Raw genomic sequence first — 14382 nt, 5'->3', positions numbered from 1 at the left:
AAGGACCCATCACCTACCGTCTAATCACAGCACTGCCCCTTCCACTTCGCCGCTCCCCAGGCAAGCAAGACAGCTTAGTGTAAAATGAGTTGGGCTTCAAAAATAAGACCCATCCCAAGGAAGGTAAGCCCTTGGTTAATAACTCTGCCAAGTGTCATATTAACAAGAGACACTCAAGCGGATAAACCCACATGAGACAACATTGTGAGACCATGCCTTCTTTTTCTTTTTCCTCTCCATAAATTTGTGGTGGTCCTATCAGTTGTTATCCCTTCTATCAGTTTCTCCCATTCTCGTGATGGTTTCTCATCAAGGAGATTCATGGGGAAGGCTGTAATCGATCAGAGCTATTAGCCACCAGAGTGTAATCTGGTTCTAGTACAAACTGACCTGCAGGCTGTCCTATCTACCTTGAGGATTTAAGCCGATTAACTCGGAGGCTGGGAGGCAGAATCTAATGTCCTGTAGCACTGTACCCCCTTTGCCCCTACTCCCCAGGAAGGGATTTAACAAATTGACACTGTAATTATATCCGAACCCACAGTTACTCCACCTTGAAAGGAATCACTGGTGCCCGGCTCACCTTGGATGTACACTTACGGCCAGTGAGTGATGCTGTGTCACCGGTGGAATGATACTTTCATTCCCTCTGCTGTCTATGGCCCTACAGTGCTGATTACCATGGGGCGGGGCGGGGGGGGTTCTGTTTTGTTTAGATGGTTGGTTGAGTGGTTGGTTTTTGTACGTATTTCCAAGAGCAGATCCATCTCCGGGTTCAGGAACGAGTTAGCGACTGGAATGAGATCGCCACAGAAAAATAGGCAGCTCAGTGCCAGGGCTTTTAATGGCGCAGTCTCCCTGCTTTACGTTTCTGATGGAACCAGAGAACAGAAGGCCGGAAGGGTGCCCAGGTTGCCGACAGATCCCCTGGCGGCCAAGGAGGTGAGCCGGCCAGGTGAGAGATGCCAAATAAATTAGTATTCTCAAACTTCGGCCACAGCTAACCCCCAAGTATAAGCAGAAGACTAATGTTAAACTAAAGCCTCTTCAAGAATGATGGCGGAGGGGCGCCTGGGTGGCTCAGTCGGTTAAGCGTCCGACTTCGGCTCAGGTCAAGATCTTGCAGTTCGTGAGTTTCAGCCCCACATTGGGCTCTGTGCTGACAGCTCTGAGCCTGGAGCCTGCTTCGGATTCTGTGTCTCCCTCTCTCTGCTCCGCCCCCGCTCATGCTCACACTGTCTCTCTCTTTCTTTCTCTCTCTCAGAAATAAACATTAAAAAAAAAATAAAAAATAAAAAAAGAATGACGACAGAACAGATTGTTTTGGAGCACAGTCTTTAGAGCTAGAGCGCATGGACCAGAGCCAACACCAATCTTCTCTGTGCCTCAGTTTCCCTATCGGTAAAATGGTGGTGTAGTGGCACCGCCTTCAAAGATTATCGGAGAGTAAAGCAATTACTTCATGTGGCATATAAGAGAGTGCTCTGCATTTCACAAGGTGTGAGTCAACATAAGCTCCTGTCATTGATTTAGCATTGTAAACGCTGAACATGCGAGATGCCAGTGTTCTAAAGGGTCCACCTCAGGTCAGGTCGGGTGGCAACACAGACACACAAACAAACCTGCCATTCTGCTGAAGCCTGCTCTTTTATTAAATGTTTGGGAAATGAAGATACTGCTACAGAATAGGTTTAATATTCTGTGTATAATATGTATAACTGATTAGAGAGGCAGGAGACACAGAGGAGCAAAAAACCACAGTGAACAATAATTGAGATCAGCCCTTTGTCTGTTATGAATTATGCCAAAGTGAAGCTGTGATTCAATGCCCACAGATTGGACTGCATTGTGATCTGGTAAGAGAATTAACAAAGAACGGAATAGTAGCCTGAGAATATTTTATAAAGTCACCTGGCCAGCCAGTCCTTCACCTACCTGATGAAACAGTAAAATGGCAGGATTTACCATATCCCACCTCGCCGAAAGCTTGCAAAAAATCTAGTGACGGCGTGTGCACACACACATACACACAAGTGCCATATGGTGCAGAAAGAAAATGTAAGCATGGAAATCAAGGAACAGCAAAGTGAGGCTGGTTTGAATCCTACCTCTGCCACCTACTTGCTGTCTACCCTTAGGTCAGTTATTCTTTGTTCCCCAGTGTCGGCCTCTGTAAAATGGGGATGATGTTAGCACGTGTTTCAGAGAGTTATTGCAAGGACTCAGTGAGATAGTGCATAATAAACTCAGATTTCTAGCGCCGAGCTTGCCCCAAACATCTGTCAGTACTATTGATTTATTTTTCTTTTTATTTTTTTACTGCTATAGTTTGCTAAGCACTAGCTGGACAGCTCCCTCCCTCTTCCTCACTCAGGGTCCCCCTCTCTCTTTCCCAATGTTTCGTACACAACTAATACATACATGTGTAGCTACATGGCGAATCCATGTTCATTTTATAAAATACATACAAAGTGAAAAAAATTAAAGGCCATTCAAAATTAAAGGCTATTCAAGAATAGCCACTATCTTGCTGGGTATCATTCTGGTCTTTGTCTGTGTAAATCCACTACATCTTTGTAGGTGTAAATGTCTGTGTGTATGTAACTATCTCATCATATATACAGGATCTTACTACACATTCTGTCCAGTAGAACTCTTCCTGCTCAGCAGTACATCATGTCAGGAAATATAAAATGCGCATTATCATTTGAAATTACTCGGTGGTATTCTGTTCTAAGTAAATTCCATAATTTATTTTGTTTTCCTAATTTATTTAGACATCCCCCCTCTTGCTGGAAATTTGAGGTGTAATCAGATTTTCTCGGTTATAATCTCTGCTTGTATCAATATCCTGTTATCGACCAACTTGGATGCTTTGACAGACATTCTTACTGTGACAGAGGGCAGGGTTTTTCTCAGCAACAGATACTACCAGTGGCCCTGTTCATGGGACTTAACATTTGTGTAAAACATAAATGACAGCTGGAATTCTGAAGAAGTCACCGATTTTGACATAATGCTACCTAGGGTGTAACTTCATACCTGGGCACTTGGCTGGCTAAGTTGGTACAGCATTCAGCTCTTGATGTCAGGGTCATGAGTTCGAGCCTCAAGCTGGGCACAGAGCTTACTTTAAAAAAGAAAAGAAAAAAGAAAAACAACTTCATACTTAAATATGACCCAGCAGCAAACAACATAAAGAGTAAGTTGAGCAAATTTATATGACTCATGGTCTGGATTCTGCACATTAACTATAAATATATATTTATATATATACATTTATAAGCATACATATATATGTATATATTATATGTATACATACAATACATACACATATATATTATATACACATATATCTACATTTATAAACACACATATATATTTATAGCTAATAATGTGCAGAGTCCAGATTTTGGGTGATAATATATATATAAAAAGGCCTGAAAATTTTTCAAGAATATAGAAAATCACCAGCGCCTGGGTGATTTTGTCAATTAAGCAGCTGACTCTTGATTTTTGGCTCAGGTCATGATCTCACAGTCGTGGAATCGAGCCCCATGTTGGACTCCATGGTGAGCATGGAGCCTGCTTGGGATTCTTTCTCCTTCTCCCTCTACCCCTCCCCTGCCAACACTCGTTCTTATCTCTCTCTCTCTCTCTCTCTCTCTCTCTCTCTCCAAATAAATAAACATCTAAAAAAAAGAATATAGAAGATCAGAGCACAACCAGAAACTGAGAAACCGGGAACCAGCATTAGTAATAATAATCGTGCCTTTGTAATTTATCTTACACCAGACAGAGATAACTAGTGATTTGTAATTACCTCCTTCCACACCTGAGTCATTTCACTGGGTCATGTTAAGGGCCACATAGATAAGTAAAATTCTAAATTAATTTTCATAAAATGCATTCCGAATTCCCAAGCAGCAGAAATTGAGGAAAGTCTTTGCCAGTGAGGTCGGCTTGTCTGTGAACATCTGTTGCATATTTACTGAGAATTTCCTATGTTCCAACAAGGGAGGCCAGGCTTCCAGATCTGCTTCCAGGGAAAATCTGCAAGGGGAATCAGGTTGCTGCGATTCGAGCAAAATTGTTTAACGATCTGTATTTCTGCATGTCTTGCAATTTTAATATTTTTCGAGTATTTTACTGATAGGACACCTGAGCAAGAGGGGAGAGATGTGAGTCCTCTCCTCAGTTTGACCTCTGAATCACCTGGAGCGATCATTTAACCTCACTGAGCCTCCATAAAATTAGGATAATCGTACCTGATTTCTCCTTTCCACCTCACAGCGATCGATATTCCCAGTGTTTAGGCAAGAAAATGTTAATTAATAAGAGCTCTTTGAATTTTTCTGAAGCTGCTGAGATGTGTAAGGTAACATGACAACAGGCAGCAGGGTCAGCATCATTCACACTTGATCACTTAGGGATTTATGTGAAATTTTTTATAATGCTGTATTTATATTCACAGACAAGTTGCCTCCTCATTACTGAGCTGAGGTTGACTTCTTTCAGCATCTCAGCACGATGGTAAGGTGGGTTGTCCCTGGAAACTGGTATGTTGGGCACTGTGGGTCGTTTAATATTGGCCCCAGGCAAACACTCAAGGAAAGGGTACCTTTCAGAAAAGCTCTTCCTTGCCTTTTACCATCTCTCCCCGCCACCAGTCTCCTCTGGTCACTCCCTGAAGCTTTTGCTGGCCCTTCCATTGCTCTATCCTCACCTTGCTTCCTCTGTCTCTTCCTCCTGCCCTTGACCATGGCCTTCCCTTTACTCCCCACTGTGCACCATCTACTCTCATATCCCCTGTCATGATGCTTTCACTCCCACCAATGTTTCTGTGGGAACTGCAGCCCTGGCCATTTGGAATGTGTGCTCAGCAGCCCACAGTGCTTCCATTTGGGGGCCAGCCCACGGCACCGCTAAGCCCCCGTACATTTAGGAAACAAGATGGAAAACAGACTCAGCCTGCGTCTCTTGCCACTCCCACCCCTAACTGTGCTCAACCCCCCCTCCTCTGGACCCTTTGGGCACAGCCACTACTACATGGGGTAGTGAGGCAGGGGTATTTGGAGACATGTTTCAATGCCAATCTGAAGAAAAGCCACCTGACCTCATTACTGTCGTGCACCGACACCCATACGTAAGCATGACTTTTCCCAGAATGGATTATGGAGAACATTTCAGCAGGCATTCAGCAATTCCCCAACTGGGACAGCAACTCTGTTCCCCTCCTGTAGGAATTCTCCTCTCTGGTCTTTCAACAACCACAAAGTTTTGCCCACCCTTTTTTGGGGTTGACTCAGTCAAGAGGGCAACCCAATTAAAACGTCAGGGAGCACCCTAAGGAGGAGGTCCAGGGTCCTAACAAGGAGGGGCATCACTCAGTTCATGGAGCCACATGAGTCACATGAGTCTCACTCTGTGGGGGATCCCCAAAACCACCATCAGGCTCCATGATTGAGTAGAAGGACTCACAGGAATCAGAAAAGCTCTTTTACTCATGGTTACAATTTATTACAGCAAAAGGACACCAACTAAAATCAGCAGAAGGAAAGGGTGCATGGACGGGGTGAAGTTCAGAAGAAACCAGGTGTGACTTCCCAGGTGTCCCCTCCCAGTAATGTCACACAAATCTGCTTAATTTTTCCAACAACAATTTGTGACAACACATACCAAGCGTTATCAACCCAAGCCTTGGTGTCCAGGGTGTTTATTGGGGTCGGTCACATAGGCATTCGGCGCCTGCATGACTGACCTCAGCTGCTCATATTCCAGCCCCCACAGCGAACATAGGTGTTCAGCATAAATCACGCTGTTGGCATAAACTATTTCATTATACTCTTACCATATGGCCCAAGGCCTCAGGCAAACAAAGACACTCGTAAAAGGCAAAATATTGCCAGGACTCAGAGCTCATTTCTGAAGAGCCAATCTTGGAAACGGGTCTTTCAGGGGAACATGCACAATTTGAGCCAACCCCAGCCTGCTGAGTTAACCCTTTCCTGTAGACGTCTCCCAGAGCCAAGATCCTGGAAGGCTTTGGCCACATGACAGCACTTTTTCTATCTCAGCTATTACCTTCCAGAAATAACATCCTCTGTACCTTCCCATGGGGTCGCTATTTAAAATGATAACCATCGTTTCAGAAACAGCAGGCCATCGACAGCAAGGACACTGTTCAAATTATTGTTTTTATCATCATCACTTTTGTCACGTTGAATTATCACCATAGTCACTATAATCCGGTGAGGCGGGGCCTGGGAATGAGCCCTTAATGCCGCCTTGTGATCTCAGCATGGGTCAGACGTGCCCGTTCCCAGTTTCCTGAAGAAGAAGACAGCTTGAGGGTAGTGTATCTCCATGCCATCCTGGCATTTAACCGTGATCTTGCTTTTCTCTTCTCTCTCCTCCCTTTTCCCCGGCAGTGGCTCAGAAACCCAGGCCCCCAGCATGAGAAGCGGACTCTGTTTGGAGACATGGTGTGCTTCTTGTTCATAACTCCACTGGCCACCATCTCGGGCTGGCTCTGCCTGCGGGGCGCTGTGGACCACCTGCACTTTAGCAGTCGGCTGGAGGCTGTCGGACTGATTGCACTCACTGTCGCACTCTTCACTATTTACCTCTTTTGGACACTAGTAAGTATGGTCCACCGTCCGGGGCGGGGGTGGGGGGGGGGAGGTCAGAGCAGCTGGAGCTGGCTGCCCCAAGGCTGGCACAGACTTCCCTCTTGTCCGTCACATGTCCTATCTGCCCCATGGGAGACAGACCTGCAGGTGCTGGTGAGAGAGTCTGATGGCGATTTATTACCACGTGTGTGCGTATGTGTGTGTGTGTGTGTGCGCACATGCATAGGTGTGCTGCTGGGAAGAGCAGATCAAGTAAAGAAAAAGCCCCAGCTTCTGAGAGCCCATCAGTCAAACACACACACCCCAGACATTTCTCCCCTCCAGCGTTCTAGGACTCCATCCGTTATGAGGCATGGCGTTTCCTTTCTCTGGTTTATGTTCCTCACTTTTGCTGGGATTGTAGTGTATTGTGAATGATGCATTCGGCCACCGTTGCTGTCACTGCCTGCGCACATCATGAATCCTCCTGCTGGTTATTTTCTTCTTACTTCCTGACGCAGCCTCAAGTCTTTGTTGGACGTGGGGCTGCACTTTGCCTGATGATTATTCTCTGTGTCGGGATATTGACTCTGCTGCCCATAAAAACACTCATTTATCTAGCTGAGAAGCCGCCACCAAAGAAAACCAGTTCCCAATAAGTGTGCCTGCTGTACATGAGGAAGAATTCTTAAACATCTCTGTTCTTTCTGTTCACTGAACTCATGAAGTGAGTTGATGGCTTGGGCACCAGTTGGCACGGCATTGATCTCACGCTTTATGTTTCCCTCTGGGACCCGCAGCGAAGAGCATCACTAGCCTCTACAACGGTTTCAGAAACCAGGCCCCCTGCTTCCTGGCATTACTCTCCTGTGCCTGCTCATTTCCAATCTGAACACGTTCCACTGTTAATATGTTTTTCCTGTCTAGAGTGTACCACTCTCATATCCCGTAGCACAGTGTGTCAGCATGTGGAAGCTTCTAGTGCTTGCTCACACTTGCTCCTTTGCTCTGCCTTCCAAACCCGGCCCCACCAGCTCTCCCACTCCCAATACGAAAGAGGAAAAGAAGGGTGGAGGAGGAAGAAAGGAAAGGAAAGGAAAAGTTTTCCTAGGGGAATGCGGATGCGACCCATCTTAGATGAAAGAGGGGATTGGGTGGGAAACGTACCTAGCATGGGCTCTTTCAGGAGAATGAGAACATATTCTATTCCAGAAATGCTTCCAAGAGGCAGTGCTGCATGGTAAGAGCACATATGCATTTAGAATCCAAAGGCCCTGTGGTGGGACCCAAGATTTACATCCTAATAGCTGTGTAACTCTGAACAGAGTACTTAACCTCTCTGACCAGCCTTCCCCTTACGCAAAAAAGTGGAGGAGCAGGCGACAGCCCCTGGGTCCCGCTGCTGTGACGATTAGGCGCGGAACATTTATCAGAGCGCCCAGAACAGGCACGGGGCTTTCTTCCTCTGCATGCCCAGCCATCTACAAGATGCAAAGCGGTTGGAGGGAAGGAAAGGCTTTCTCCCCTTTTGACTGGTGCGGAAACCGCGACGCCCCGCGACAGTACTTACTGAATCTAGACTAACTCCCTCCCTGATAAATGCTGCACCCAGCAGCCCTGGCAGGAGCCGTAAGTCAGGAGCTGACAGCACGTGGAAAGTGCCCTCCGGCAGAAACCCATTGTAAACAAGCTGTCAGGCTTCGGGAGAATATGCTGTGAAAATGTCTTAGGTAAACAAACACGGTGTCAGTCCCAGCCCGGCTGCTCAGAGGAGCCTTCCTGAAAGGGCTTTGCAGGCGCAGCGAAGGGGGACACACAGCCTCCCCACCATCTCAGACTCAGCCGGCCTGCCTCTGCAGTCTGTGCGCGGATCTGGCGTAACTCAGGGGAGCTGGGCCTTCTGGAAGCTGCCGTGCGGAAACCCGTACCAGGGACCCCGGAGTCCAGGGTGCCAGCCATCTCCGCCGAGATCCTGGGGAGAGGTGCCCCAGAAACGTCACTGTCCACATCACAAACCACTTGAGCTCCATGCACAGTCAAAAGCTGGATGAGAGCTCAGTCCACGCTCAGCGTTAGGAAGACATCCAGGGTGGCACTTATAATTAGCCCCCGTTGAGAGGTGGGGAGCAGGGGGGCGGGGGGGCGATGCTGTGACCCGGGGGAAGCCCCTCAGCTCACCGCGTCCCTGATGGAACCAGCACTCAGCACAGAAACCGGTTAAGGCACAGAATGGAATGAATGAGTGATCTGTCTCCTCTGGCTTGCTCCCAGCCCGATGGGGTAGTCATTTGAATTCTCCTTATAACACGGGGAAACCTTCCGTAGGACATTGTCCAACAAGGGTCACTGCCGGCTGACTGAGCCGCAGCCCAAATAGCCCACGGTAGCCTCAGGGGGTTGAATGTGACCCCGTGCCCAGTCCTGCTGTGCATCCCATTTGCTCACACAGCCCACCTCCGCGGTACAGCCAGAGTTCAGGGAGCGGCAGTCCGTTTCTGGGAAGGTGACTTACAAGGCCCTGGCCCCATGAGCAAGCCTCAATCACGCCAAAACCTCTGGAGAGAAAGGGCAGAATAAAAAATCCGTAACGAGATTTCCCAAACCCTGCCGTGACGTTACAGTAGACCTTAGGTAACAGCCTGTCCCCTCCCTGACAGGGAGAGGTGGATGCTGATGTATTCTAGCCCTCCTTGCCCAGGTTGTGACCACAGCTCTTCGCAGGATCTGGTCCACAACAGGTTAATAAATACCCTTTGGACAAAGAAATGAATACACCTTAAGAAACCCACCCCAAAAGGAACAGTATTTTTAGAATAGTGGCCCTGTGCTCTTGCTTCCTCCTTTCTCCTTAAAACCTCAGACATTTGGGCCGCCTGGGTGGCTCAGTTGGTTAAGCATCCGACTTACGATGTAGGCTCAGGTTATGATCTCGCAGTTCGTGGGATGGAGCCCCCAGTCAGGCTCCATGCTGATAGGGCAGAGCCTGCTTGGGATTTTCTCTCTCTCAAAATAAAAAATTAAAAACTCACACATTTAAGAAATATCTAAACGAAGTTCCTAACGTTACAGTTGCCACAGCTTCTTTTTGGTTTGTGTTGTTTATTTTTCCGTCACTGCCTGTTTTTTTTCTCTAAATCAAACCTCCCTTCTTCCTATTCTGCCCCACTGCAGGGAGGGGGCGTCTTGGAGCTCCTGGTCCAGGCTCAGCATGAACCCAGGGCAAGCGCAAACCCAAGGCCCCGTCTGCATCATGCCCCAATCTATTTTACTGTCCCCCAATAAGAAGTCATTTTTATATGATGCTTTCTTCTTATTGATTGAATTTGCCTTCAGACTGTGATGGTTAACGGCAATGAAGATAGATTAATGCATAATAAGATCTCATTTGTTTGTCTCAACAAGCGGGCTGATTTTTGTACCTCCTGGCCAAGGCACCAGGAGAACTGCTAAGTTGTTGACTCCTGGGTCGCCTGAAGCAGTGCTTCTCAGGCTGGAATGTATCTGTGAATCACCTAGGGATCTTGTTAAAATGCACGCTCTGATTCCTTAGGTCTGGGTGGAACCCAAAATTCTGATGTTCTAACAAGCTCCCAGGTGATGCAACCTGCTGCTGACCCCCCGCCACGCTGAGAGCAAGGGAAACAGCCCTGTTTTTCTCTTTTTCCCCCAGTTCCCCTGTGTCTAAGAAGGAGCGTCACAAAACTGTCTTCCTTTCCATATTTAACACATCAAAAATAACAGGCCGAGAACACTAGCGCACGTGAGGCACTGTGCTAAGTGCTTTCTGTACCACCATTCACATTTTGCAGCTGAGGAAACTCAAGCTTGGGGATGGTAAGCAACCCTCCCAAACGTGGAGCCGCTAGGCAGAGGATGGGATTCAAGCCTGGGGTGCCTGGCCCGAGAGCCCAGGGTCTGCTCCCAGCATCAGAAAAGGAGCTATCTGCAGACGCCCACAGCTATTTCTCTGCTTAGTGAGGTCCAGCATGCACGGCTCTTTAACATACAGAAGGGTCTCTTTTGTTTTTTAAGTTTATTTATTTTTGAGAGAGACAGAGACAGCATAAGCAGGGGAGGAACAGAGAGAGAGAGAGAGAAGCCCAAGCAGGCTCCCTGCCATCAGCACAGAGCCCGACATGGGGCTTGAACTCACGAACCCATGGGTCGAAACCAAGACTCGGATGTTTAACCGACTGAGCCACCCAGGCACCCCGGGTCTCTTTTTTGTTTATTTATTTTGAGAGAGAGAGAGAGAGAGAGAGTGTGTGTGTGAGGGCGAGTGTGCATGTGAGAATGAGCGGGGGAGGGGCAGAGAGGGAGAGAGAATCTCACTGCCCGCCTACCTGCTCCCACCCCGACGTCAGACTCACAAACCATGAGATCATGACCCGAGCCAAAATCACTAGTAGGACACACAGCAGACTGAGCCACCCAGGCACCCCCAGAAGAAGGGTCTCTTGATTGGAAACCCAGCTTTACTATAGTATTTCCAGATTCCCGACTTCCAGGACTGCCAAAGCTCTTTGTTAAGTACTTGTCTGCATTCTCCTCTTTCTCTGCTCTTAGCCCCGAGCAGCGGGCTTTCCAGCCTACCTCTCTCACATTCATGAGTAGCACCAAGCAGTAGCAGGACAGAATAGATACATGAGAATCAAGCTTAAGGAAAAAAAAAAAAAAAAAAAAACCTGATCCACTTTGGCATGTTCAGGGCCTTTTGGAGAAAAGCACATCTGTGTGAGTTGAGAAGCTTATATTTTCATATCCAAATCTCACTGGCACTCAGCCTGTGGCATCTGCTTTCTAGCCTCAGAAATTTGAGCTAGCGGCCGTGAATTTCATGATCCTGCCAGATGACTGGTAAGCCCTTTCTGATCAAGGGCCTGTGCTCGCCTCTGCTTGAGAAACACTGAGGTCCAACCACAGGTCAGCCCTCTCTCTGACGACCACGGATCCTGTGCCAGGATCATCCCAATCCGCCCACCCCAGATTATTAAACAGCCCATACCGGGTAATTTGTCAGCCTAAGCTCACGGGCATCTTCCTTCCCAGCACCTACCTCGTCATCTGGATGCTCTCAAACTGGAACCTACCCCCAGTGTTAAAGACAGTTTATGCATCTTCAAAAGTACAGACTCTGAACTGCCTGGGCAGTCCATCAAGGCTGTAAGCTAACCTTCTCCAAAACAAACCACAGATGTGTCTCATTCCAGTGTATTTACATGGGAAGCAAGTACTTTTCAGCGGAGTTATGCCACAATTGGCCATCAGTTGACTGCTTATAATGTTGTGTATTCTATAAGAGAGGCTTGAATCTGAAGCAGTGTTGCAATCAGAAAGCATAGGATATTTATTCACTCAGCAAACTCTACTGAGCAACTTCCTAAGTGCCAGGCACGTGCTAGGTGCTGGGCTTACACAGGCGAATACAACTCAAACCATGCTCTCAAGATGCTTCTGGAGCAGGGAGACAGAGAAACAAATACACTAAGGTACAGAGCACTCGATGCAATGTTGAGGTAGGCACAAGGCATTGCAGATGCCCACGGAAGTTGAACCTACCCCAGGCTCTGGCTCAAGAAGAATTTATCAAGGGACCTGGTGCCCATGCCAGAGCATCCCCACTGGAAGCCATAGAACACCGTAGCTACAGGCAGTTGGAGTTCACCCATCAGGGCCAGCTAGTACAGTTGTACAGGTTGTGCATGGCACAATTCGAAGGGTACATTTGCTATCATAAAGTCTGAATATTGAACTGTGCAGAGTCCAACCTGCAGGAGGATACATGAGCATCCCTCTCATTTAACCTGAAGACCAGAAAGACACATTGCCATATCCCACACCTCGGGGAGGGCTAGCACTATACCCTCTCTGCCCAACTGCTTGTGGCTAAATTGCTTCACAACTGACGCTTTGGGGCCCAAACACTACTACCCCAAAACTAAATCCAGACTCCAAAGGAACCTCATTTCCTCTTCATATCCTAATTTTATCCAGTATTATGGGGAATGGAGGAAGCCACCCTGGGAGCCCTGCGTGTGCCCACACATGGGTTTTCTCTGGTTGGTCCCAATCTCCCAACCCTCAGCCGCTTGCAAGAGCTGTTTTGCCCATGCAGCCCGCCCCGCTGTACCACCGCCAGCCGTTCAGAGCTGTTGTAAACGACGTTCTCTGTTCCTTGGTTTGATTCTCGGCTTCTGCTTACCTGAAACCTTCCCTTATTTTTTTCCTCTCCTGACCCCAGGTGTCATTTCGATACCACTGTCGATTGTACAACGAATGGCGTCGGACCAATCAGAGAGTGATTCTCCTCATTCCAAAGTCTGTCAGCGTACCTTCTAACCAGCAGTCCCTGCTGGGCCCCCATTCTGTCAAGAGGAACTCAAAGGAGACCATTGTTTGAGGCTTGTGTGGTTGGTCGGTTGGCTCGTTGTTTGGGGTTTTGGAAGTCTCCGCACTGGGGCCATGCACTGAGCCACTCCCGAACCCCTCCTTAAGCCGTGGGTCTCAGAACACCCTGAGCCTTGTGAGCACATCGCCCCAGCAACGGACTCGGCCGGAAGAGAGCAGATGCTGTTTGACTTCAAATCATGGATGCTGCAATCACGTGATACTTGCTCAGCTGCCAAACATGCTTATTTAGCAGATACTATGTGGGATTTTCTGAACACCTCTTTAACATATGAGGAAGGTTGTCCTGGTAAAGATGCAATTCAATGCTTCCTTTTTTATTACTATTTCAAATATATATATATATATATATAAAAGTATATATATTAAAGTCAGATGATAATTACAGTCGAAAAAGCCAACGTTACAACTGGTTTCTTGGTTTGGATGAGTTTGGTTTGGGTTAGTTTATGTGTTTCCCAGTTTCTACTGTAGATTCTTTGGGGGTAATTTGATAACTTGAGTGGTCTTTTCCATTGCCTTCTCTCTCACTCAAGGGGACAGCGTAATGGCTACAGAACAAGGCATATTTGGAGGATGTTTTGTACTAAACTTCATTTATTCCGTTTTTAAAGGGGAAAACAGGTGTGGCAACTCTCCCTACAGTGAACTGTTTATTTAAATTTCATTAAGGAGGGAAAGAAAATTACGGCGAGAAGCAGGCTCCTTTCGAATTGTTTGATACTGCCAGCTGATAAAAGCTATTTTCTAATAATAAATATCCAGTGTGTGAAAGACAAACCCCGCTGATTGCAACATTCTTTTTTTTAATTATAAAACCTGTGAAGTTTCCCCAAAGTAGGTTTTAAAAAGAAAAGAAAAAAAAAAAAAAAGACAAGCAAAAAGGTTGGTGTTCTTACTCCCATCTCGTTCAGTGCATGTCTTAATTCTGCCTTCACAAGGAACTGGTGGATCATTAGACATTTCTAGGAACCCTGGACCTGTTTTGCATATCAATTAGCATTCCCATTGCTCTATTGAATTTCTAGCTTGACAGGTAGATGTGGCAAAAAACCTGTCCTAGCAGCCTATGGCCCCTTTGTCTGATTTTTTAAAAAACGCATCCCACACAGTGCCTTCCCCCAACCATGAGCCAATTCAGTCACAGGCTGAAACAGACCTTTGCTAAGGACTTCCTGTCCCTGTTTTATCCACCACTGTGTAAAGGCTCTAAACTGCACCCTGCATTTGTAGCCACTGAAACCACGGGGCACATGTGTCGTCTGAGGAAAGCCCTTGCTGGCGCTGGCTCCCCCATCCGCCTGCCTGCCGCCTACCCACACGCCCAGGAGGAGAAGGCGGAGCCCAGCGTTGGGGAATGCTT

General features: G+C 47.3%; 1 protein-coding gene and 1 long non-coding RNA gene across 8 annotated transcripts in view; one reads left to right on the top strand and one right to left on the bottom strand.

Annotated features, from left to right (window-relative positions):
- LOC102950014 overlaps nt 1-3240 on the bottom strand; it is a 120512-nt gene extending 117272 nt beyond the window's left edge. For all 4 annotated transcript variants that reach the window (XR_006216527.1, XR_006216526.1, XR_006216529.1 and 1 more), the window contains exon 1: nt 3043-3240. This is a non-coding gene — a long non-coding RNA (uncharacterized LOC102950014). The remainder of the gene's footprint in view (nt 1-3042) is intronic.
- Nucleotides 1-13287, top strand: part of MARCHF3 (membrane associated ring-CH-type finger 3) — a 147529-nt gene extending 134242 nt beyond the window's left edge. For all 4 annotated transcript variants that reach the window (XM_007087802.3, XM_042983012.1, XM_042983018.1 and 1 more), the window contains exons 4-5: nt 6432-6641; nt 12853-13287. In XM_007087802.3, coding sequence (XP_007087864.1) covers nt 6432-6641; nt 12853-13011 — 369 coding nt within the window. In that variant the 3' untranslated portion in view covers nt 13012-13287. The remainder of the gene's footprint in view (nt 1-6431; nt 6642-12852) is intronic.
- The last annotated feature ends 1095 nt before the right edge of the window (nt 13288-14382 follow it).

The sequence above is a fragment of the Panthera tigris genome, chromosome A1 (genome assembly GCF_018350195.1).
Source record: "Panthera tigris isolate Pti1 chromosome A1, P.tigris_Pti1_mat1.1, whole genome shotgun sequence".
Classification (NCBI taxonomy): domain Eukaryota; kingdom Metazoa; phylum Chordata; class Mammalia; order Carnivora; family Felidae; genus Panthera; species Panthera tigris.
The sequence above is the reverse complement of the archived record's forward strand: the minus strand, read 5'-3'. Positions and strand labels throughout refer to the sequence as shown.